General features: G+C 38.3%; 1 protein-coding gene and 1 long non-coding RNA gene across 8 annotated transcripts in view; one reads left to right on the plus strand and one right to left on the minus strand.

Annotated features, from left to right (window-relative positions):
• The window catches only part of LOC129765809 (5-hydroxytryptamine receptor-like), a 489,787-nt gene that overhangs the window by 158,012 nt on the left and 308,694 nt on the right, over positions 1 to 23,081 (minus strand). For all 7 annotated transcript variants that reach the window (XM_055766243.1, XM_055766242.1, XM_055766241.1 and 4 more), the window contains one exon: positions 4,410 to 4,653. In XM_055766243.1, coding sequence (XP_055622218.1) covers positions 4,410 to 4,653 — 244 coding nt within the window. The remainder of the gene's footprint in view (positions 1 to 4,409; positions 4,654 to 23,081) is intronic.
• LOC129765810 (uncharacterized) lies at positions 22,007 to 22,872 on the plus strand. The gene is made up of 4 exons (XR_008741452.1): positions 22,007 to 22,093; positions 22,150 to 22,196; positions 22,441 to 22,498; positions 22,684 to 22,872. It is a non-coding gene; the product is annotated as an uncharacterized LOC129765810 (long non-coding RNA).

Here is a 23,081-nt window from a genome sequence, read left to right on the forward strand (position 1 = left end):
GAAGCTGTTGCCTGTCATGCAAACATCAGAGGCAAAGACCTTTGTATAGTCAGCTTGTATTGGCCTCCGAGATCTGCGGTTAGCCGCAAGCAACTTGTTGACATGTGCTCACTCCTTCCTGAGCCACGATTGATCTTGGGAGACTTCAACTCTCACGGAACTGCCTGGGGGGAACAGTACGACGACAATCGTTCATCGTTGATATATGACCTTTGTAACAGCTTCAATATGACCGTTTTGAACACTGGGGAAACAACACGTGTACCTAAACCTCCTGCTAACCCAAGTGCTCTTGACCTCTCGCTTTGCTCGAATTCACTATCGTTAGATTGCAAGTGGAATGTAATCCAGGATCCCAACGGTAGTGATCACTTGCCAATCGAAATTTCCATCACCATTGGGTCGAATTCTTCTGAATCTATAAACATGGCATATGACCTCACAAGACACATTGACTGGAAAAAATATGCGGACGCGATTGCTCTAGCCATCAATTCCAAAGATGGTTTACCTCCATTGGAGGAGTATAACTTCCTTTCTCGTTTGATCTATGACAGCGCGGTTCGCGCTCAAACGAAACCCATCCCAGGTTCCACTATTCGTCGAAGGCCTCCCAATCCATGGTGGGATAGCCAATGTTCCAAGCTTTATCAGGATAAATCGAATGCATTTAAAGCTTTTCGGAAAAGTGGAACCATTGAGAATTTTCAAACGTATTTATCCCTTGAAAATCAATTTAAAAACTTGATCAAAGGGAAAAAACGTGCTTATTGGCGAAATTTCGTGGGAGGTCTGTCACGAGAAACGTCAATGAAAAAATTATGGAAAGTGGCTCGAAACATGAGAAATCGCTCTTCAACGAATGAAAGCGAGGAATATTCACATCGATGGATTTTAAATTTTGCACGGAAGGTTTGTCCCGATTCCGTTCCTGTACAAAAAATTGTTCGAGATATTTCACAAGATAGGTGCGATCTTGATTCCGAGTTTTCGATGGTAGAATTCTCTCTTGCTCTCCTTTCATGTAACAATTCTGCGCCGGGATCGGATAGAATTAAGTTCAACTTGCTGAAAAACCTCCCTGATGTGGCGAAACATCGCTTGTTGAATTTATTCAATCGGTTTATGGAGCATAATATTGTTCCAGATGATTGGAGACAAGTACGAGTTATAGCTATTAAAAAACCTGGAAAGCCCGCGTCCGACTTCAATTCGTACCGCCCAATAGCAATGCTGTCTTGTATACGGAAATTGTTGGAGAAAATGATCTTGTTTCGCCTTGATCGTTGGGTTGAAACGAATGGCTTACTCTCAGATACACAATATGGGTTCCGCAGGGGCAAGGGGACGAATGATTGTCTTGCGTTGCTTTCTTCAGAAATTCAAATGGCTTACGCCGGAAAAAAACAAATGGCTTCAGTATTCTTGGACATAAAGGGGGCCTTTGATTCTGTTTCAATAGAGGTTTTGTCAGACAAATTACACTTTCGGGGTCTGCCGCCTCTATTGAATAATATGTTATATAACTTGCTTTGTGAGAAACATTTGAACTTTTCTCACGGAGATTCGGCAGTAAGTCGGTTCTCTTACATGGGCCTCCCCCAGGGCTCATGTTTAAGCCCCCTTTTGTACAACTTCTATGTAAGCGACATCGACAATTGCCTTACACAAAATTGCAGCCTAAGACAACTTGCAGATGATGGAGTGGTGTCTGTCGTAGGATCAAACGAATCCGACCTGCAAGGACCCTTACAAGATACTTTGAACAATTTTTCAACCTGGGCCATTGGGCTAGGGATCGAATTCTCCACGGAAAAAACAGAGATGGTGGTTTTTTCGAGGAAGCATAGACCAGCAAAACCAAAGCTTCAACTTTTGGGTAAACCGATCACTCATGCTATGTCATTCAAGTATCTTGGGGTATGGTTCGACTCCAAATGTACTTGGGGGGCCCATATTAGGTATCTGAGTAAAAAATGTCAACAAAGAATAAACTTTCTCCGTACAATTACCGGCACCTGGTGGGGAGCCCATCCCGAAGATCTTATAATGTTGTATCGAACAACTATTCTCTCAGTGATGGAGTATGGCAGTTTCTGTTTTCAATCAGCTGCCAAAACACACCTCATTAAACTCGAGCGAATTCAGTATCTTTGTCTCCGTATTGCGTTGGGATGTATGCCCTCAACGCATACCATGAGTCTCGAGGTTTTGGCAGGCCTACTCCCACTAAAAGATCGCTTCAATTTATTATCTCTTCGGTTCCTCATCCGGTGTAAGGTCATGAACCCATTGGTGATCGGAAATTTTGAGCAGCTGATCGAGCTAAATTTTCATTCTGGATTCATGAGCTCATATCATGAATTCGTCTCCATGCAGGTTGATCCTTCTTCGTATATTCCCAACCGTGTTTGTTTTCCTGACTACATCAATTCCTCTGTACATTTTGATCTGTCCATGAAGCAGGATATCCATGGAATTCCAGATTATCATCGATCGGGGATCGTTCCTACGATTTTCGAAGCAAAGTATGGGCGTGTCAATTGTGATAATATGTACTTTACTGATGGGTCCTCTATGAATGAGTCCACAGGATTTGGAGTGTTCAACAATTTTTTTAGCACCTCACACAGTCTTCAGTATCCTTGCTCAGTGTATATTGCTGAATTGGCAGCAATTCATTGGGCGCTGGACAGCGTCGCCTCACGACCTGTTGAACACTATTACATTGTAACGGATAGTCTTAGCTCTGTCGAAGCTATCCGTTCAGTGAGGCCGGAAAAGCACTCGCCGTACTTCCTTGAGAGAATACGAGAAATTTTGAGTGCTTTATCCAGACGCTGTTATGTCATTACCTTTGTCTGGGTCCCTTCACATTGCTCAATTCCGGGTAATGAGAGGGCTGACTCATTAGCAAAGGTAGGTGCAATTGAAGGCGAAATTTATCAGCGTCAAATCGCCTTCAATGAATTTTATTCTTTAGTTCGTAAAAATACCATCGTTAACTGGCAACGCAAATGGAACGAAGATGAATTGGGCCGGTGGCTCCACTCAATTATCCCTAAGGTTAGCCTCAAACCATGGTTCAAAAGTCTGGACTTGAGTCGGGACTTTATTCGCACCTTCTCCCGACTCATGTCCAATCACTGTTCGTTAAACGCGCTACTCTTTCGTTTTGATCTTGCCGACAGCAATATCTGTGCCTGCGGCCAAGGTTACCACGACGTCGAACACGTTGTTTGGTCGTGCGAGGAGTATCTTGTTGCCAGATCGAATTTAGAAAACTCTCTTCGGGCTAGAGGAAGGCAGCCCAATGTGCCGGTGAGAGATGTGTTGGCTGGTTTAGACCTTGATTACATGTCCCAAATATATGTCTTCCTAAAAGTTATCGATCTTCGTGTCTGATTATCCTTATATCCTTATATTCTCCTTTTCCTTTTTCTTCGCGAGAAATCAAATCCCTTCTTATTAACAATAGAATAAGGTGAACTGTAAAAACATTTTAGATATAAGATAGGCTTAAGAATTGAGTGTAATGAATGTGAGTGTGAATGTGAGAGTGAACATTGTCAACATATCCTTTTATCCCTTCCTTTTCCTGAAGAAAATATGTCACCCTTCTAAACTCGAGTAGACCGCGAGTAATCGGTTTTCTACACCATTAACATTAGAATTAAGGAAAAATGTTTATATATACTTGTAACAATACAGTCAGGAGTTTGGCTCCTTTAAACTTATGTAACTGAGCCTGTAAAAATAAACGATTTAATAAAAAAAAAAAAAAAATAATGATAAATTACCCAGTAGTAGCCATTTAGGCGTAAGGGTATTCTTTCTGTTCATTCATTGTTCAACAGACCGGACAGCGGAGACAGTTGATATTGATCATTGTTGAGTTATTTATAGAACAGCAGCCCGATGTTTCTTGCAGAGCAGAGCAGTTGTATGGATGTATCGATCTTTGTTCCATCGTGGATCGATTTCCATCGCTGATGATGGTTGCGTGGACGTAGTTATTCTATAACAACACAAAGATGGTCAATTGAGGGCCCTGAGTTTGAACTCACGATCGACACGATCACGATAAATGAAACTTATTCCTTTTTGTTATGTTTTTTTTTAATATTTTGGCACCGAGAATAGAGTATCAATTGATCAATTTTTAATTTGTTTGTTTTTTTTTTAAAACAAAAACATGTCTTCTCATCTGACATCACAGATCATACCGAGAAAAACTGACTGAAGTCTCTCCAGTCTACCAAATAAAACATTTCAATGAAACTCGTGTACTGGAATGGGATAGTTTGCTCGTCTCGACAGTGACTGAAGCCGAGACGAGACGAATTGCTCGTCTCGTTTTCTGGAATAGGGCCCTATATCTGCAATTAATACTGAGAAACATTACGTACCTATCCAGCGCGATGGCCACCAGATGCAGAATCGACGCCGTGCAGCACAGCACATCACTCGAGGTCCACATATCGCACAGATCCGCCCCCAGTCGCCATTCCTTGGACACCTCGTACACCGCCCCGAGGGGCATCACCAGACACGCCACTAGCAGATCGGCCACGGCCAGCGATAATATCAGATGATTGGCAACACTTTGCAGGTTCCGTTCCAGCAGAATCGCCGCAATTACGAAAACGTTGCCTGCGGGGAGAGGTGAGAAGAGAAAATTAGTATCATAATTGCGCTAGTTAGGTAACAACATCAATAATGATGATGGTTAATATCTTTAATTGTACCAGGAATGAGAATATAATTGATATAATTATTCTTGTTTAATTTCTTTAAATACGAAACGATCAAAATTTGCAGTGTAACTCTCCCGTTTGCCAAATACACAACCCTTAACTCATAATTGACTGGCAATAGATACTTAGCTCCTAATTACCGCGCGAAAACCAAATCCCTTTTATTAATCCGATGAGCAGTTGTCAACGAGCCAAATCGACTCTACTATAGACAGTGAGATCGTAAAATTAGCAATCTTTTGCGTCATCATGTTTATTGCGAATAATAAATTATCGTCGCTGGTTGTTAATGTTTTGATTAATTTTGTCGCCTTTTTTCGTCTCGCCTCCCTGTCAACTATTGGTGTGTGCGTGTGTGTGTGTTTGTGCGCTGGGTGGGGGTGTAGTAACAAAAAATGGGGGCACTCCCGAGGCGCATCCTTTCGTCGTTCCAAAACGATACTAATTCGTCAGCTGAACGGCACAACAAACACCAACAGAGATGGATTGGGCCGAAATTTGTTGACAGAACTCACGGGGAACTCGGGAATGGCCGGCTATCAATCAAGCCGTCAGGCGGCAAAGTGTCACATCGCTGCTGGGTGAGCATCGTTGTCGTTGTCGTCATCCGTTTGGGTGAGCGAGATTTGTTTATTTGTTTTGGTAAGGTGTTGATGAAGTACTGTGAAGAGCATGGGAAGTGGCGATTTTCGATTGATATGCATGCCATAATCTTAGTCACAGCGATGAATCTTCTCAAATTATTATACCCCATGAAAACAGTCTGGTGTTCCGATTACATAATTCTAAGATTAGCTTCAAGACAGACGAAAATCTTGCATTTATTTTCACCCAAATGAAAATGTTCATCATATCGTGCATAATATCGTGAGGAAAATGAGAATATTTTTCTGTCTGTTGAACGTTTTCTTCGAGTAGCTTGATATGGATTCACTTATTTGCATAAATTTGTATATTACCGATGTCTGGAAGGCGATTTCACTCACACTCCACATGATACGAAGCTTTTCACCGCTCGAGGACATCTTAGTGAAAGGGTTGAAATTAACAAATCAGCAATTCGGTTGAATATTGTGTTCATTGTGCAGAAAATATGAAAATTGAAATTTGGTATTTTCGAGGTAAAAAAATCTATAGAATTATCTATAGACAACTCAATAATGAAATTTTCCCAAGCAAACGACTTGCGTTCGAATGGTTTCAAACGATAACCAGCGAGTCAACTCAGCGTGAAATAATTTCCCGTCGATCCTGTCTGGTTCGTCAGATGTACCCAATCGCAATTTTGCAGCATCTCATCAATCAATCTGCCATTGTCAAATTTGCCGCTAAAGTTAGGTCAAACCGAAGCTCTCATCACGAACCACAATCAACAACAAGCCAGCTCATCAATGTTTGCACACCTGATCACTGAACACGGCTGAAGGCGGGGGAGGGAATGCATTCGAGACGCGTCGGAGTTGTGCGTAGATTGAAAAGCCACCGATAGAGTAGGAAAAAAATGTGGAGACCGATTGCATAAATTACATCAGCATCCCCAAACAGGACAGCGACGCACAAAAAAGGACGCAACGCGGCAAAAACTAGAACGGGAAAATTTGCGCACTCCATAGAACAAACTAATTGCAAACTATTGTTTGAAATGCCTCTTGTGTGTGTGTGAGTGATTTGTTCATATTTGATGGACTGTTCGATGCGGGAGTATTAACGTGCAGCTTAAATTAACTTAAATTAAAAAAAAACTCCTTTGGGTCGGCTGTCAACATCGGAATATAGTAAATCTGTTTCCAATCCACTTGAAACCCTTTTCCTGTGAAGCGAACGAATCGAAGATACTTTTCGGGGCATTCGATTTCGATTTGATATCCCTTCGTGGAAGTCCAACAAATCATAGATTGAAAAAAATCATAATCCGCTTTTCTTTAAAACTGTCACCGAACGATTGTGATCGATGGACTAGGATGGGTTGCGAGGGAAGATTTTACTGTCATCTATGACCAGTTCACCACTCCCTGCGGGAGAGATCCACTCTATTTCGCTCCTTAGATCTGAATATACGTGCGTGCCCTCAAATCAAAACCGCTATCAATCAGTTTCGGATTTTGAAGGATGGACGTAAATTGACATCGGAACCGAATGATTCGCTTTATTTGAACCAGAGAGAGTGTCCGTTCTGTCCCCACGGGTGGCATCAAAGGAAGTGATTTTCCATTTAAGTGCGGACCTTTTTTACAGCCAATTGGAAAGGATGATCGAAAAGGGAAAGCCCTCGCGAGAGCTTCAGCTCGAGTTGAATTGTTTATTGGCATTCTTTTTTCCCTACGATGTCCTGCTTTGAACCACAGGATTTTATCGTTCGGATGATGATTTTAGTCGATTATTGCTGAATATTATTTTCAAGTATGTTTTTACTGCAACTGAATTGTTTTTAACCCTCCTGTACTCGCGTGCAAAATTGAGAGCGAGTTGAGCAGCATACGGGAGTGGACGTGTGTTTTCATACTCCGCGATATCTCCTCTGTGTGCTTGCTTCTTCTGTCGTTTAAGTGTTTTATAAATTGTGAAACCAATGGAAGTGTTCTATTTATCAAGCTAAGCTGAAAACCAGTGAAATTTGGTTGAATTCGTTGGAGTGATTGTGGAAATAAGTATGGACAGTAACGCATCAAATCGGGTGAAGCCATTTTTTTAGCTTGCATTTGTCTCCGATCGTTATGCTCCTAATTTTTGACGTAGGATTACGTCTTTCGGGAACGAATTGGGGTACAAATTGAAAATCAAAAATTAAGTACATCGTGAAAACTGTCCAATTTCAAACGCTTATTGCTCATTTCACGATGGATTGATGAAATTTTCGCGTCAATCGATTTCGGCACTCGATAACAATTTTTTATATTGTAGAAAATAATATATGTCATGAAACTAACTATCGAACAATTGAAAAATCTCAACCCCTATCCTAACGGAAATACCCATTTCTGATTGGTCGAAATTGACGACACATGCAGCGGTTCCCTAACAGAGACATCAAAACCAAGCTGCCTGGGGGAAATCGACATTGCAAATGAAAGTAGGGGGCATTTTTATATTGCAAGTCAGGTAAGTGATATGATTAATTCTAGCAAATAAAATTTAAATTTTGAACTTTAATGTTGGTTGCTTCGTGAAATTTCATATCAATGACCGATTATGTTTTGTGAAAAATTTAGCACAAGTGTAAGTGTAAAATTGTATATAGTAGCAGTTGTGTTAAAAATGACTCGAATTATGAAACGATTTATTTCAATTTTCATAAATAAAAACAAAGTGTGTTCAAGCTCGAGAACGGACCGTTCCGTTTAAGCTGTCTGTTTTGTTGTGTTCATTTTCACCATACGTTCATACGGCGAAAAAATTGGAAAAGTGAAGAAATATTCGAAAAAGTGATTTCCCATATGCTCTACATATAGTATTAAGAGTTGTTAGTCCAATTAAAATTCGCATTGGGTTGAATAAAAGATTAAATGAACACTCAGAAAGTAAAAATTATAAAAGAAAATTACCTTTTCCATTTCGTATATGCTTTCTGTATGTTAAAGTAACATGTTTTAACTTGTGTGATAATTTATAATTGTGTTTGGTATTGATAATTATCTTATATTATTTTTCTCTATATCATCCATACATAATACAAGAGGCATCTCGATTTTCATCATATCTCATTCCACTTCGGCATCTTCTATCTGATACGCACCATCCAACGAATGTTTACCATCTTTCTCTCATCATCACTGTCATTATCACTCGGTAAACACTGGTGGAGTGAACAAACAATACCCAACAACCAAACAAAACGGCCCTTTTCAGGGCCACCAAATCATTATCAAAGAGTTGAACGATGTAATTCTTCAAACATATCCAAAATCAACAGATAGCCTAACGGAATCCTACGTCAACTATGCGGTCGTGTCTCGGACACAACTCTCCTGTGACTTTTTTTTTACTCTTCGCCGCTCCCAAGTGTCGTGCTCTCCGTTTCGCAATTGACTCTTAGTCGGTGTGCTTTTGATTTCGTATAGTGCTTTCAGCCGTCGCGTTCTCGGATTCCCAATGAGCTTGCAATCGTTTCGCTCTCGGTTACACAGTGCTCTCAATTGTCGCGCTCTCGATTGTGGGTACCGCTTTGCGAATTTTCAGTGCCGCAGTGAATGTATCACTCACCACAAAAGGAATCGCTGACATGTGAAGACCTAGGATAGCAGATAAGTTTTCTATCTAACGAAAGCACCCCTCTCTCATACACATACATATTGAATTTGCATTTATTTTCACACATCTACAGGTAACATGTGAAGTAGTTTCATTAATTCATCAGTTAATTTGTCTCATTCAAGAATTCATAACTTTGAATTCTGGAAATAAGAAATTGAATGTCGTATTTCGAACATCGAATTTCATTTCAGATATCATAATCAGGTACTGGTTAGCACCGGCAAAACAAACGCGTAGTTTAATGTAATTGAATATGTTTGCATATTGATCAGGCCCTGTGTTATTCGTGTAAAGTAGTGTAGGTTTGATGCTTACTGTGTGTTGCGAGTGATTTCAGTTTTTGAATGTTAGGATCAAGACTTATATAATTCAGACTTTTGCCTTATGTAATTCTTCGATTTATTAATTAATTAATTCTTCAACCCTTTATCAAGTTTCAAATCACAAATCATATGGTTCAATATCACGGAATATATAGTCGGTCGATTGGTTACGGAGAGGTTCTCTCGGTTGCAATCTCGGGATTCCCGCAGAAGGCCCTCCGCCGTCGCGATTAGATTCCTAATAGTGACGGCGAGTGATGTCATTGCAAGGGGCCTGATAGGGTGACCGGGAGGGCTCGATTGTTACTACAGAGGTTTTTTCGGTGACCTTCTCAGGTTTTCCAAAAATAACCAAATTGAAGTTGCGATACAGAGAGCCTGATAACGAGCGTCACTTCACGGTGAGAGCGAGATGATTTATATGCAAGGTTTTATACACTTCATCTCGTTTTCGCCGTGGGGTGATGTTCGTGATCAGGCCCAGAGTAGGCGTGATGAACAGCGGAACATATCGCCGAGTCGATTGAGGAGTTCTCTCGGTTACCTTCTCAGGTTTCCCAAAGTTATTTTTTTGCGATGAAATTTCGACTAAAAAGATGCGTTAAATAATCAAATAACAATAGCTGTTTAAATTGTTTAGATTTTCCTTCTCAGGTTACCTACAAATAATCTCTGCTACACGTTGTGACACATAAAGTTTTTGTTTCGTCGAGTAGTCAATAGTTCGCGTTTACATAATCACATCACTTACCGCAGTGAATCCTGATTTTTCTTAACCATTCCCACTAATAACTATCCCTTCCATGATAAACGCTAGGGAACCACGCTATAGAGGCGACCCTTCTGGCCTTCGGGCGGCGAATATCATACTAACATGCCTTCCCTTCCCCTGGTGACTGTAAGGACGTGGCCGGCGTCGTTATTGACCATTTAATGCTCGAATCACCGAAAATTGCACAACGAGAATTATTTGCTAGTCCCAAGCGTCATTCTGTGTGTTCTTTGTGCAATTTGGTTGGTTTAGGTCAATCACGGAGAGCAACTACGAATTGTACAGTCTACCCAAGCTCAATCTCCTGTACTCGCGTGCAAAATCATAACACGTATACTCGCGCACGGTGTCACAGACCGAAAATTGAACTTCTCTGTAATGTTGCCATTGTGTATTTTTCAGACTTTATTGGCATTTTTTGAAAAAGAGGGTATGATTCAATGAAAAAACTCCAAACAATATGTTTTCTTCACCTTTATTATGTTTTAATAGTCATCTAATTCAACCTTCTCAAAATAGAATAATTTTTGATACTTCAACACAAATAACGAAACTCGAATTTTTCACTGTTATTAATTAAAAGTAATCAACTGAATATAATTCATGGAAGTATAGAGAGCTATAAAATAACATAAAAACGTATTAATCGATTGTGGTTTCATTGGAATAAAAATCAGAACATAGCATAACTGCATGCTCGAAACAATTTTTTTTTACATTTCATGCTGTTGTTGCGTGTTTTTCGAGTCTTTTATCGAAGAGAAGAATGTATAACGACCTTCTAGATAATTACCAGATGATGAAGGTTCTGGAATATAAAGTTTGTATATTTCTAATATTCTTTGGCTCTGTTTTCTTGGTAAACTAAGAATGAATGCCTTTTTTTAGATGGGGCATGAAAAGATGATATAGAAGGATTTCTAGGAACTTCCTTTTCTTTTTCTTGTTTTCTTTTCGATATTGTCCATTATAAAAAAATATCCCCGAAACTGTAACTGTTCAAAATTACCATAACCTACCGATTGGTTTATAGTTTACTGTTTACTATTCTTGTGAAATTCTTTCACAAGTGTGTATATGTATGACAATTATATTTAGTGAATAACTATACGAAAGTCAAACATTCATATTTTGCTTTTGAAAGTATGAATCTAACGATGAATATATTGACGAATAGTTAATATATGGATCCGTTCAATCCAGTTACAAAAGGCACTGAAATCAAATAAGAATAGTCCGGTAATGATCTTATGCATTATATTCAATAAATATTCCACACCACTAACATTAATTTATATATTTCATTCAACAATATTCAAGAATATGAAAAAAGGTACTTGTCCGATAAAGTTACTCCTATACTCGCGTCGGTGTGTCAGACCGAAAGTGTTAAAAAAGTGGAACACGTCCCCTTTGTCCCAACACATGCGATACGCTAAACGATGACGAACGACGAATAACGAAGCTAGAGAGAATCGCAAAGTCGTAGTGTTGATATTTTCTGAGAAATGAACGAATTATTGATTTCTCGGTCTGACAGACCAATGCGCGAGTATAGGAGTGCTAAAGCATTTTATTATACGAATGCGACTTTCTGAATTAACTAATGCTGATCTGTTCTCTTTGTTCCGAAAAAAAATCAATTTTCAAACATAGTTGCACAATGCTCTATATCTATATGAATTTTGGACCGATCGGTTTCTCCTGTAAAAAAACTACAATTGCAGTATGCTACAGTTGAGGTGCTCGAAGCATTGCACATTTAACGAACGAGTTCAGGTGGAAAACATATCGTGGAATGCTGGAAATTTGCACTCGCTCTGCTAGAAATGGTTTTGCATATTTAAAATAGCAAGCAGGTAACATCGGCAAAACTGAATATATAAAATGCAAATGGTTTGAATTTACTCGTGGCTCACCAACAGTACGAAAAGTTTAATTGAATTAGAAGTACCGCCACTCACATAGTTGTTCAGGTTTCGCCAAGTTCCACATTCTGCGGTTGGCCAAATTATCATACTCGCAGTGTAGTATTTGAAATCTCCTGAATTTGCAAAAAACTAAACCAGTCACTTCCGTGCTTATTGAATTAACATAAATGACCGCTTTTGAGAATTAATAAATTCAACTTTGTATATATTTCTTCGCTTCCAGCACGACTTTTTCTATACTCTAATGCTACTTAGTTTCAAAATCCTTATCTCTTTTCATTCTTTGTTTTTTTTCCTGAAAACCAAATGCACACTAGCGTTGTTTACCATGAGCGATCTTTTGACCGCTGGACTATCAATGAGTGTTCAGAAAGTTATTTGCTATGTGAGTCTGAGATTACTGTGTAGTAATTTTAGTTTTTTTAGTAGTTTTAGTTTTTCACAGCATAAATACTTTCCAATTATGGTTCGGTACACTCTTTATGCCTGTGTTCAGTTTTATAGAGCGTCGATCGCTGGTAAATCATGAGGTCAAATAACGGTTATTTAAATTTGAGTGCTGACGTTCAACAAATATATGTGCCTTGATGGTAAAAAAGAAATTTTGCTGATCGAGCCAAACTACTAAACTAGGCGACTATTTAACAACATAGTATGGTCATATTGTCATTTTCTACGCGACATCAATATTGAATGGAACTTGAGAGGTGATTTTTGTTAAATTAGTTCGTTAGAAAATTCTGCAGATTTGTACTGACATGTTTGCTTTGCCACCAATTTGTTATGAAATCATTCAGTCATTGTTTATTGTGAACTGATCTTTCATCGTCCATGAACTGGTATTCAAATCATTGGCAGTCAAATGACAGTCAAACTGAAATCAAATGAGTCGGACAGATATGACTACGAGTTGGAGAATGAAAAAAGTATATAATATTTTCACCGTTCTTCTGTGTACATTCGATAGAAAGAGAGAACATATAAACATTCAACTGGCGGTCGTGTTAATGACTCTGCATTCATTTCTGATGTGACATTAATGGTTACGTTCACGGTGCTTAATGAACCATAACTTTCGTTCAAGAGGGCTTTGTGATTGTCGCCAAATATGTCGACCGTTTACAAGATTGATTGACCGTTTACAATTGATTGTCAAGAAAATTGTCGAAGTGTTGAAACCGATGATTGTCAAAAAAATTAACAAGAGGTTGAACTTTGAAAATTTCCGCTTCGTACTGTTTTCAATACACTGCGTTTCACAACTATAGAACCACTCATTTTTTCTGAGTTTTCAGAAATATGTAAGATGTCGGTTGAATTGAAGTATATAATGTAGGATATAGCAACTATCTTCATTTAAAAGACTGGTCATTTGAACAGGCGCGAAACATTCAAAAAACAGAAATTCCGGTGTACTATTGCACTACACTGCGTTTCACAACTATAGAACCACTCATTTTTTCTGAATTTCCAGAGATATGTAAGAAGTCGGTTGAATTGAAGTATGTGGAGTGTGATATAACAATTATCTTCATTTAAAAGACTAACCATTAAAACTTTATTGTTGTGTTCAGGCGCGAAACATTAAAAAAAACAAAAATTCCAGTGTTTCATAACTATAGAACCAGATGGAAAAACTCTTACTCCTCTACAAAATTAACGTCAATTTCACATGAATTACGATAAGTTTCTAATTCATAGGTCATCTTCAGCTCTCAATCAGTTCAAATAACCCATTCGGGGTGGTTTTGACCAAGCTGCGCCATGTTGATGCCAAATTACCCAATTATCACGGTGTTTTTGATGCAAAAACAGAAGTAAATGATTCTGGAGTACCTCATTGCACTTCTAACTGTACATTGGTGTTGATGGTAAGCTACCTAAACCAGGCCGTTTTCAAAATACTTTCCTCGTACCATCGAGCGGCCGCCTGCAAGGTTACGAGTTAAAAAAAATTACATGACACGTTCCGTAAGTCCTTCCAGTATGAAGAAATCCTATTCAAGTTGGATTTCTCTTCATCTGAGAAGTTCTCCTGAGATAGTGAAACCATTAGCATTAGCTTCCACATTAGTTTTTTGACCCGCAGCCTTGAAGATGAGATTTTTATGGTTTGGGGAGAATGTTCTCAAAAAGGCCTGGTTTAGGTAGCTTACCATCAACACGAATGAACAATCAGAAGTGCAAAGAAGTACTGCAGAATCATTTACTACTGTTTTTACATCACAAACAATGTGATAATTGGGTAATTTGGCATCAATTCAGAAAATCCGGAAAGTCATGGCATAGTTTGATGAATAAGGGCTTCAGATTCTGGACTGGTCAGCTTGTCTACCAGATCAAAACTCTATCAAGAACTTATGAGAAGTGATCGTACGAATAGTAGATGCAGCTTACAAGCAGTATGAGTGATTTGAAGAGCTTAAACGAGCAGTATCCTCTGCTTAGAACGAGATACAAACAACAACATGGTGCAGCTTGGTCAACCCCGAATGGGTTATTTGAATTGATTGAGAACTAAAGATGACCTACGAATTAGAAATTTGTTGTAATTCATGTGGAATTGACGTTAATTTTGTAGAAGAGTGAGAGTTTTTCCATCTGGTTTTATAGTTATGAAACACTGGAATTTTTGTTTTTTTTTAATGTTTCGCGCCTGAACACAACAATAAAGTTTTAATGGTTAGTCTTTTAAATGAAGATAATTGTTATATCACACTCCACATACTTCAATTCAACCGACTTCTTACATATCTCTGGAAACTCAGAAAAAATGAGTGGTTCTATAGTTGTGAAACGCAGTGTAGTGCAATAGTATAATAAATTTTAAAAAAGTTCTTAAGTTGCAAGCATAAATTTGTAATAATAGAAAAAAACAGGAACGGATGGGTAGAATGGACCAAATAGCTAGAAAGTACATATAACACAAAATCAGAATCTCGTAGGCAAGCCTTTAAAATTTTTTAACTTTTTTGCTATAAATGATGAGGTTTTTTTTTATGATCACTCATTTGGATAAAGAATACCGTGACAACAATTTTCATTTCAGTAGGCAGATGGATTTTCTACTGAATACCGAAATTTATAGTAGTAAGAAATGAATAGTATAGATAAAACTTGACCCATAATAATTTAATTTTAAAAACACTTCTGACATTTCAGTAATTAAACCTTATTTTAATTATGTATAAAAGAAAATACGCGCTTGAAAGAAAGCTTACTTATGGTAATCAATTCTGTACAAGACTCATTATTCATTATTCATTTTTCGGCAATTTTTGCCTAATTTTTGCTTTTGGTTTGATAGATTTTCTTGATTGACTTTCTCTTACGATAACCATGGTCTTCCAAATAAAAAAAACTCAGAACTTCCGGGATGTCAATATTTAGTATCCGGCTGGATACTAAATATTGACCGGATAGGCAGAATACCGAATATCTGTTTCATCTCTAGATTAGGCGGTTGTTACGTGCTTCCCGGTTGTAAAATAACTGCCTGCTCCTCATTGCTAGGCCGCTCTGCTAGCTGACAGGAGAATCACAAAGGCGTGAGGGTTGTGATGCAATTTTCGCTTCTCTTCAGGAACTGAACAAAGGATATTAACACATTCACCTAAGATTTAATTTTCAACAGAGTGGATCAAACAAATATGCTTCGGTCGGACACGCATAGTGCTATTTCACAACACTACTGAGCGTATAAAAGCGCCCTATGATATGCAATTGCACAGCGTGAAAACGTGAGGAACAACCATAACATAACAACGTACAACCATAATAGGAACATAGCAGCTTTCGATATTGCGATAATTGATACGTAGAGGAGATGTGTCTAAAACGCGCCTGCCGGGCAATTTGACTCGCCTGATTTTCTCGTAAACCAGCAAGAATAGAAATATCCTTCTCAATTTGATATTTTCCGCATCAGCTTACCATCGGGCAGTATGGCATACCCTCGATCGGGGCAATTTGCTCGCTTTCGGCCGTAAACATACTCACGAGAAAAAAAGCTTGTATGTGAGGGATGCCGGATGATTTTTTCATATATCTCTGCATGGCACGAATAAATGTCTTCCAATGTAACATAATGAACAAAAATGAGCAAACAATTACAATATTTCTAAATCATGTTCGATAAATCACACAAACAATTGTTTTCACATACTTTGAAATGAACTCAGTATGTTTTCACAAAATTAAATGTCTTGACAACGAAAACATGTCTTCACATCTGGCCTCTATATTATGTGTTCAGAGAATGCAGGAAAACAAGAGCGCGGACTGGAGAATCAATGCACCAATACTGGGAGAACACGCTCACCAGAGGAACGGTTTCTTCTCTTCGCTGGTGGGCATGAAGGGAATAGAATGATGGAATCTCTCATTCATACCAGCTGTTTCTCTGAGCTTTACAAAATAAAATTCGTAGCACTTTTGTTATTCAGTATTTAAAATACAGAACGATTACATATGACTGAGGGTTAACTAATCTGCGTACTGATGTAGTTGTTACCTTAAATTTTAAGAGCACGGTCAAGATAAATCCATTCTCGCTTAGGGGATGCGTATTACACACTTCTCCTATATATTCTTTTTCTAAGATATCGTGAGCACTCCGAATCCCAAATTGTATATTATCATAATTCAATCCGTTGCAAACATTTACACAACAAATGTTGTCATACAATTTATTGAACTAACAAATCAATATGAATTCCATATTACTCAAACACTTCAAGATAACGTATGTTTCCCTTTTTTCGATGGGAATTTTACTTATATAAATATAGTGCTTGAGTCGAAAGCTCGTTCCCTATTCAACAAAAGAGATCGATTGGAAACGCTTACGGGTGATGGAACTCATCTCGAGAATGGTTGACGATAAGAAATTGCACGCCATTTCCCCTTGCCACCGTTTTTTTGTGACATCAATCTTTTCACAAACTAGTATCAACAGGTTGAATTTACAAATAAGACGAATGGAATCGAACATGCAATCCGACATTGGAAAAAAATACGAAACGAAGAACAATGTAATGTTTGCAGAGAATATCACAAAACAGTTGATTCTGTCGAAAACCAGTAGATTTTCAAGAGAATTAATTGTTTTCCTATATCCCTTAGAACAGATCCATTGTCATTCGTTACCGGATGGTAAAATCGAAAAAAGACTAACCCCAACAAGAATTACAACATTAACCGAGATGATTGTGATTTCATTCCAAGAACACAAAATGTTTGTCCTCTGTCATACCGTAGCTTGGATTGCGAAATTCGTTCAAGCTGCTCGTGATGGGAATGACGTTGAAAATAAAAACCCCAGATCAAAGCTTGGTCGGGTAAAAATGTCATGTTCTGTGGCTGCTTCTGTAGCGGGGATTTTTTTTTTCAACACAACATCGAGAATTCCGTAACGATGAAAATTGTACAAATGGTACCGTTTGATTCCGAGTGAAGGCTGTGTTTTTCCGCTACAAAAATTTAGAACGGTTCCGGAGAAAAAGGTGAATGTAAAATATTTTTATCCCAAATGGAATCCAGCTGGAATCCGGATAGGAATGTCGAACAAACCTGCAAGCAGGGGGTAGTGATTTCGAATTGCTGTGACTTCACTTGGAACAGTTTAAGGGTATTGAGCGAAAATTAATACGAATAATTTAATGTTTTGCAGTACTTTCTAATAATGTATGGCAATAATTAAATACAAAGGTGAAAATTAGGATTTATCTCAACAACCCAAATTTTTTAATGAGCGACCCAACGATTTTATTCGTGGTTAATCGAGGCAATTGTTTTCGAAACACTTGCACAAAACAATGAAATAATTTATGACTTTATATATAGCATAAATGCTCACTGGCAGCTACTGAATAATTTTGTATCATTTCGCCACAGCCATCATACTGCTGAGTGACGCTTTCGGGAATTGAAATATATAGATTTTAATTCCCACCATCAAGAGTATTATTTCAATTTACCAGCGAACGAAGCGGTTGATTAATATTTAATTATAATTCTGATTGCACCCAACGTGTGTGCCAGCCAATTAGCTGCTCACTCAGGCTTCATTTGCCGCAACCGCTGCTGGCGGGATTCAATTCCGCAATTGTATCGGCGAGATTGCCGCCTATAGGCCCCAGTCGGTAGGCGCGGTTGTGGAGAAGAATGGCGCACACGCGCTTTTCGGCGAGGTATGTAAGCTTTGCGGTTGGATGCGGTTCCGCCAGAAAATTCTATTTCGATGGTTGCCCCTAATCGATAAAGGGTACGTATATACAGTAACTGGGAAATGGTAGTGATTTGGCTTTGATTGAGCCGCTGTGTTTTATTGTTAAGTGATCATTGATACGCTCTATCTAAATGAACGATAAACTTCGCACTCTCAACAGCTTTCGTGCATTATTGACATCTCTGAATGACAGCATCGTTAATCTTAAAGACTCTTGAGTGATTCCATTTGAACTCGAAAGTCGATTTTTTTTGTATTTTTTTTTATTTGGCTCAAATTTTGCAGACGCATTCTTTATGACCAAAAAGGACAGTTTGTATCATCGGTTTTCTATTAGCGAATTCGACTTTAAAACAGAGTTAGTGCCACACTGACTCTGTAATAAAAAACAGGAAGTGGGTTATATCTATGGTATAATCTTAAGGGTGACGTAGGACTATCGTTGATTTAGAGATCATTTGTTTGAAGTTGAATCTGAATTCATTCTGAATGAATGAATATTTGGAGAACTTCGAAAGCGAGAGCGTTACGTTGGAGGCACAAGGTTTTATGCATCCAATATTGTATACGGAAATATCCTACTGATGGGGAAGAATAAACTTCAGAAGCTACCCTGTTAATTACGATTGATTGAAAAATCACAAAACCAAATGTATTTGGTCACAGTGTTACATGGATAGAAAACATTCAAATAAACTCTTTCACATGAATGTAATTTTAAATTCCCAGAGGAACTGGCAGATTGTTTTCAGTAACGATTAGATATTCCCACATTTTCCTCGATACTGGAAGCCCACCAGTGGTTAATGCTAACTCGATAACCATCTGTTAATAGCACTTGATTGAAACATATTTGGTCACAGTGTTACATGGATAGAAAACATTAAAATAAACTCTTTCACATGAATGTATTTCTAAATTCCCAGAGGAACTGGCAGATTATTTTCCGGATCTTTCTCGATGCTGAATGGCATCCAAACGGAAAGAATTCCGTGCGTGTATGTGTGTGTAGCGGCTACTTCGATGGTCACCTTCTCTTCTCCTGAAGGATCGGCTTCTCTGTGCTCCCTCACAGTTTCAAACAAACTGCTTGCGTTTCAGGGCAGATCTCGATCCTTCGCCGTCCAGCACCCTCAGCAACGATGTTGTCTTGTCGATGTCCTCACGAAAAATGAATGCGTCTCACCACCAGAATATCGCTTAAGTATGCTTTTTGTGCGTGATTGAATCGAGAGAAGACGTGGTTTACGATGGCAATTTGGAAGGCAAAATAGAGGGGAATGAACCTCTGAGCTCGGAACTTTCGGCGACTGAGCAATAATCGATTGCGGGCGCATACAATATTGGATACGGAAATATCCTACTGATGGAGAAGAATAATCTTCAGAAGCTATCCTGTTAATTGCGATTGATTGAAAAATCACAAAACCAAATGTATTTGGTCACAGTGTAACATGGATAGAAAACATTCAAATAAACTCTTTCACATGAATGTATTTTTAAATTCCCAGAGGAACTGGCAGATTATTTTCAGTAACGATTAGATATTTCCACATTTTCCTCGATACTGGAAGCCCACCAGTGGTTTATGCTAACTCGATAACCACCTGTTAATAGCACTTGATTGAAATATATTTGGTCAGAGTGTTACATGGATAGAAAACATTCAAATAAACTCTTTCACATGAATGTATTTTTAAATTCCTAGAGGAACTGGCAGATTATTTTCCGGATCTTTCTCGATGCTGCATGGCATCCAAACGGAAAGAATTCCGCGCGTGTATGTGTGTGTGTGTAGCGGCTGCTTCGAGATCTTCCCGGGGAACCGTTTGTGGCATCACTCTCCTCCTGATGGATTCCCTTCTGGCCTAAGGTGCACAAACAGGCTCTTGGTGACACCGTTCATCCGCGCTTTCATGATAAATGAAGAGCTTCACCACAACAGCGACAACATGCTCCAATCGCTGTTCAATTAGAACTGAGTGGATTTCCGAGCGGCGCTCGCTTATATACCGATTGGTGATTTCAATAGCCTGTTTTGAAAGCAAATTTAAGACTATTGAAACAAGTTTTTGGATCAGAAAGTAACAAGTATAGAACGCGTAGTCATTTTATCTTTCGAATGAAGTGTTTATCATACCATTTCGTTTAGTGGTTTAGGAGCTATTAACATTCAAAATCTCGGTCTCCGGCGTAACGCTTTCGTTTTCGAAACTTTGATTTTACACCCCGGTATAGAAATGAAAGACGTAGTCCTACGTCAAAAAACGTTTTCAGTTTCACGAATGCGGTGGTTTGTTGGTGTGCGTTATATAGTCTAATTTGTTAATATTTGCGACGACAAATGTACAGTGTCGACGTCTGGTAGCGATATTTGTGCTTGGGAGGTAAATTATTCTCTATCAGATCAGAGGGGCCAAGTGCAGTGTAAAAATATAAAAGTTTGAATGAGAATTTCTACTTCATTTTGTTTGATTACCTAACACATGAAGTCCTGACACTCACTTAACCATTTGTCGATGCATTTCCTGTTTGTTCCACAAATAATTACTATTATAATATAAAATCATCATTAGAAACAGTTTTCGTTCAATATTTTTCTGCGATATCGATAAAAAAAAACCTCTTATTTCTTCACATAAAATAAATATTCGAAACGTTATAGTAAATTTTCATTCATAATTTTGATTTGGAAAGCATGTTTATTCCAACTGAATATCCATCATTATTTTTGCCTCCCAATGAAAGCACACGAAGCCTAATGCCGTCTACGCGAATATACTATTCAAAATCAGAATCCGAATTGGATTACGATTCCAATAATACAAAAGCAAAAGCAGCAGGGGTTCTATTTTCATAGTCTTTATTTTTAGATTTCCCAAAACAATACACGGAACTTGACATTTCAGTAGAGTTGTATTGGTGAACCCGAGTGCCAACCCGTGAAACATCTCAGTGCGAAACTAACAGCTTTCGGGGCGAACCAAGTGCGACACTAGGTTGAAACTGAGTGAATAAAAAACGTTTTGACAGCAGTTAGTGCGGCACTGGGGTTGAAACTGAACAAAAACGAATTCGCTTTATATTAATTCTAGCCTCACTTTTGAGAAGGGCTGTGTGATTTTAGCCACCAAAAGTCCAGCAATTTCGGAGATGTTACTTCAACAAATCCAAGACTATGGCTTTCGTCTAAAAATCGGAAAATGCAGCTTTTACATGACTCAAGTAAAATATTGGGTTGGGGAAAAATAAATGTCGTATATTGTCAATATATGGTAACAACTAAACATATCTTGTGTTGTACTTATCGCATCGGGTCATACTATACGGCTATTTAGAGACGATAATCTGTGCTACAAGTGCCGTTTTGACAGTGTTGTGATTGTCTTTTTCAGTCTCAAGTTATAGTGCGTCAAAGATGGAGTCCACCAAGCAAGAAATTCGCCATATTTTACGTTTGTACTACCTGCGAGGTAAAACTGCAACAAAGGCGGCCGAAAAAAATCATGTAGTTTATGGACCCGATACTGTAACGATTCGCACAGCACAGCGTTGGTTTGATCGATTTCGTTCTGGTGTAGTGACTACTACCCAGATTCCTATATTTTCGAGCGGTTATAAGCATAGTGTCGACCGAGTGACGAAAAGTGCTACAAATGTGCTGGAATTTTACCCCGCCTTGCCACCCGCAGACAGCACTGCCCTAAGCTTCTGCTATAATCACAATAAAACTACACGAATTGAGCGAATCGCTATCACAGCAGCCTTTTTTTTCCTCATTGAACTGTCAAAACACAACACAACAGTTTTTGGAAAGAGAAACGATTTTTGTAAGTATTAAAAATTGCTTTTATTTTCAGTTTAAACTCAATTTAATTCGTTTCAGATTGGCTTGATCGAACTCCCGAACTGCAGAGTAGACAGATAGGACAGGTGAGTAAGTTTATTTCACTGTTCTATCAGAAAAATCTGTTGTATTGGTCGGCAGAGACATAGAGGCAGTTGAATTATTAAAATAATTGTGCCGGATAATTTTCCCGTATCCAGGGATGTGACCGGAATAAATATTTGTTATCTGATAACGAATATTTATTCCGGTAATATAATAAAAATAATATCGTTTCTATAGGCTATAATATTTTATATACATGTATACTATTTATTATTTTTATTTCAGGTTAATTTCACATTGCCTTTTATTGCTCCAGCTTCAACAGGCATCATAGTAAATACAGGTGAGCACAATGATTTATTTTTGTTGCATAGTTTTCATGTTTTTTGTTATGAATGGAATCGACCTAATAGTAAAAACGGTTCCTTGTTTTTGGTTTTTTCTAGACCAAGGAATCGTTTTTGTTATCGTTCCTATTATCTCTAACGTATAATGTACTTTCGTATTAATTATTTTATTTATTTTCAGGTTAATCTCGCATTGCCTTCCACCGCTCCACCGACAGCAGGCATTCACATTAATATTATTATATACTACACACACTTTTAACATGAATATATATTTAGATGTACATTATAAAACTAAGTGAATAACCGATAAGTTGCAATTGTATTTAAGTGTAAATTGCTTTTTCTAGAAATAAAATACATATTTTTTATCAACGGTATTTCTTTCATTACATTTTATTTTCATTTCCTTGAAAAGAAACAGAGCCATAATAAGGGTCGAGCAGTTTTGCGTGTGGTCGACGCGGTGCCAGATTGGCCCAATGTTGGCTCATAATTGGTTGTCAAATACGAAGGGTAGGTCGACAAAATCATTGCAAAATGGCACGATATCGGTACCGTTGTCGACACCATTTGTTG

This window comes from Toxorhynchites rutilus, chromosome 2, assembly GCF_029784135.1.
Source record: "Toxorhynchites rutilus septentrionalis strain SRP chromosome 2, ASM2978413v1, whole genome shotgun sequence".
Taxonomy (NCBI): domain Eukaryota; kingdom Metazoa; phylum Arthropoda; class Insecta; order Diptera; family Culicidae; genus Toxorhynchites; species Toxorhynchites rutilus.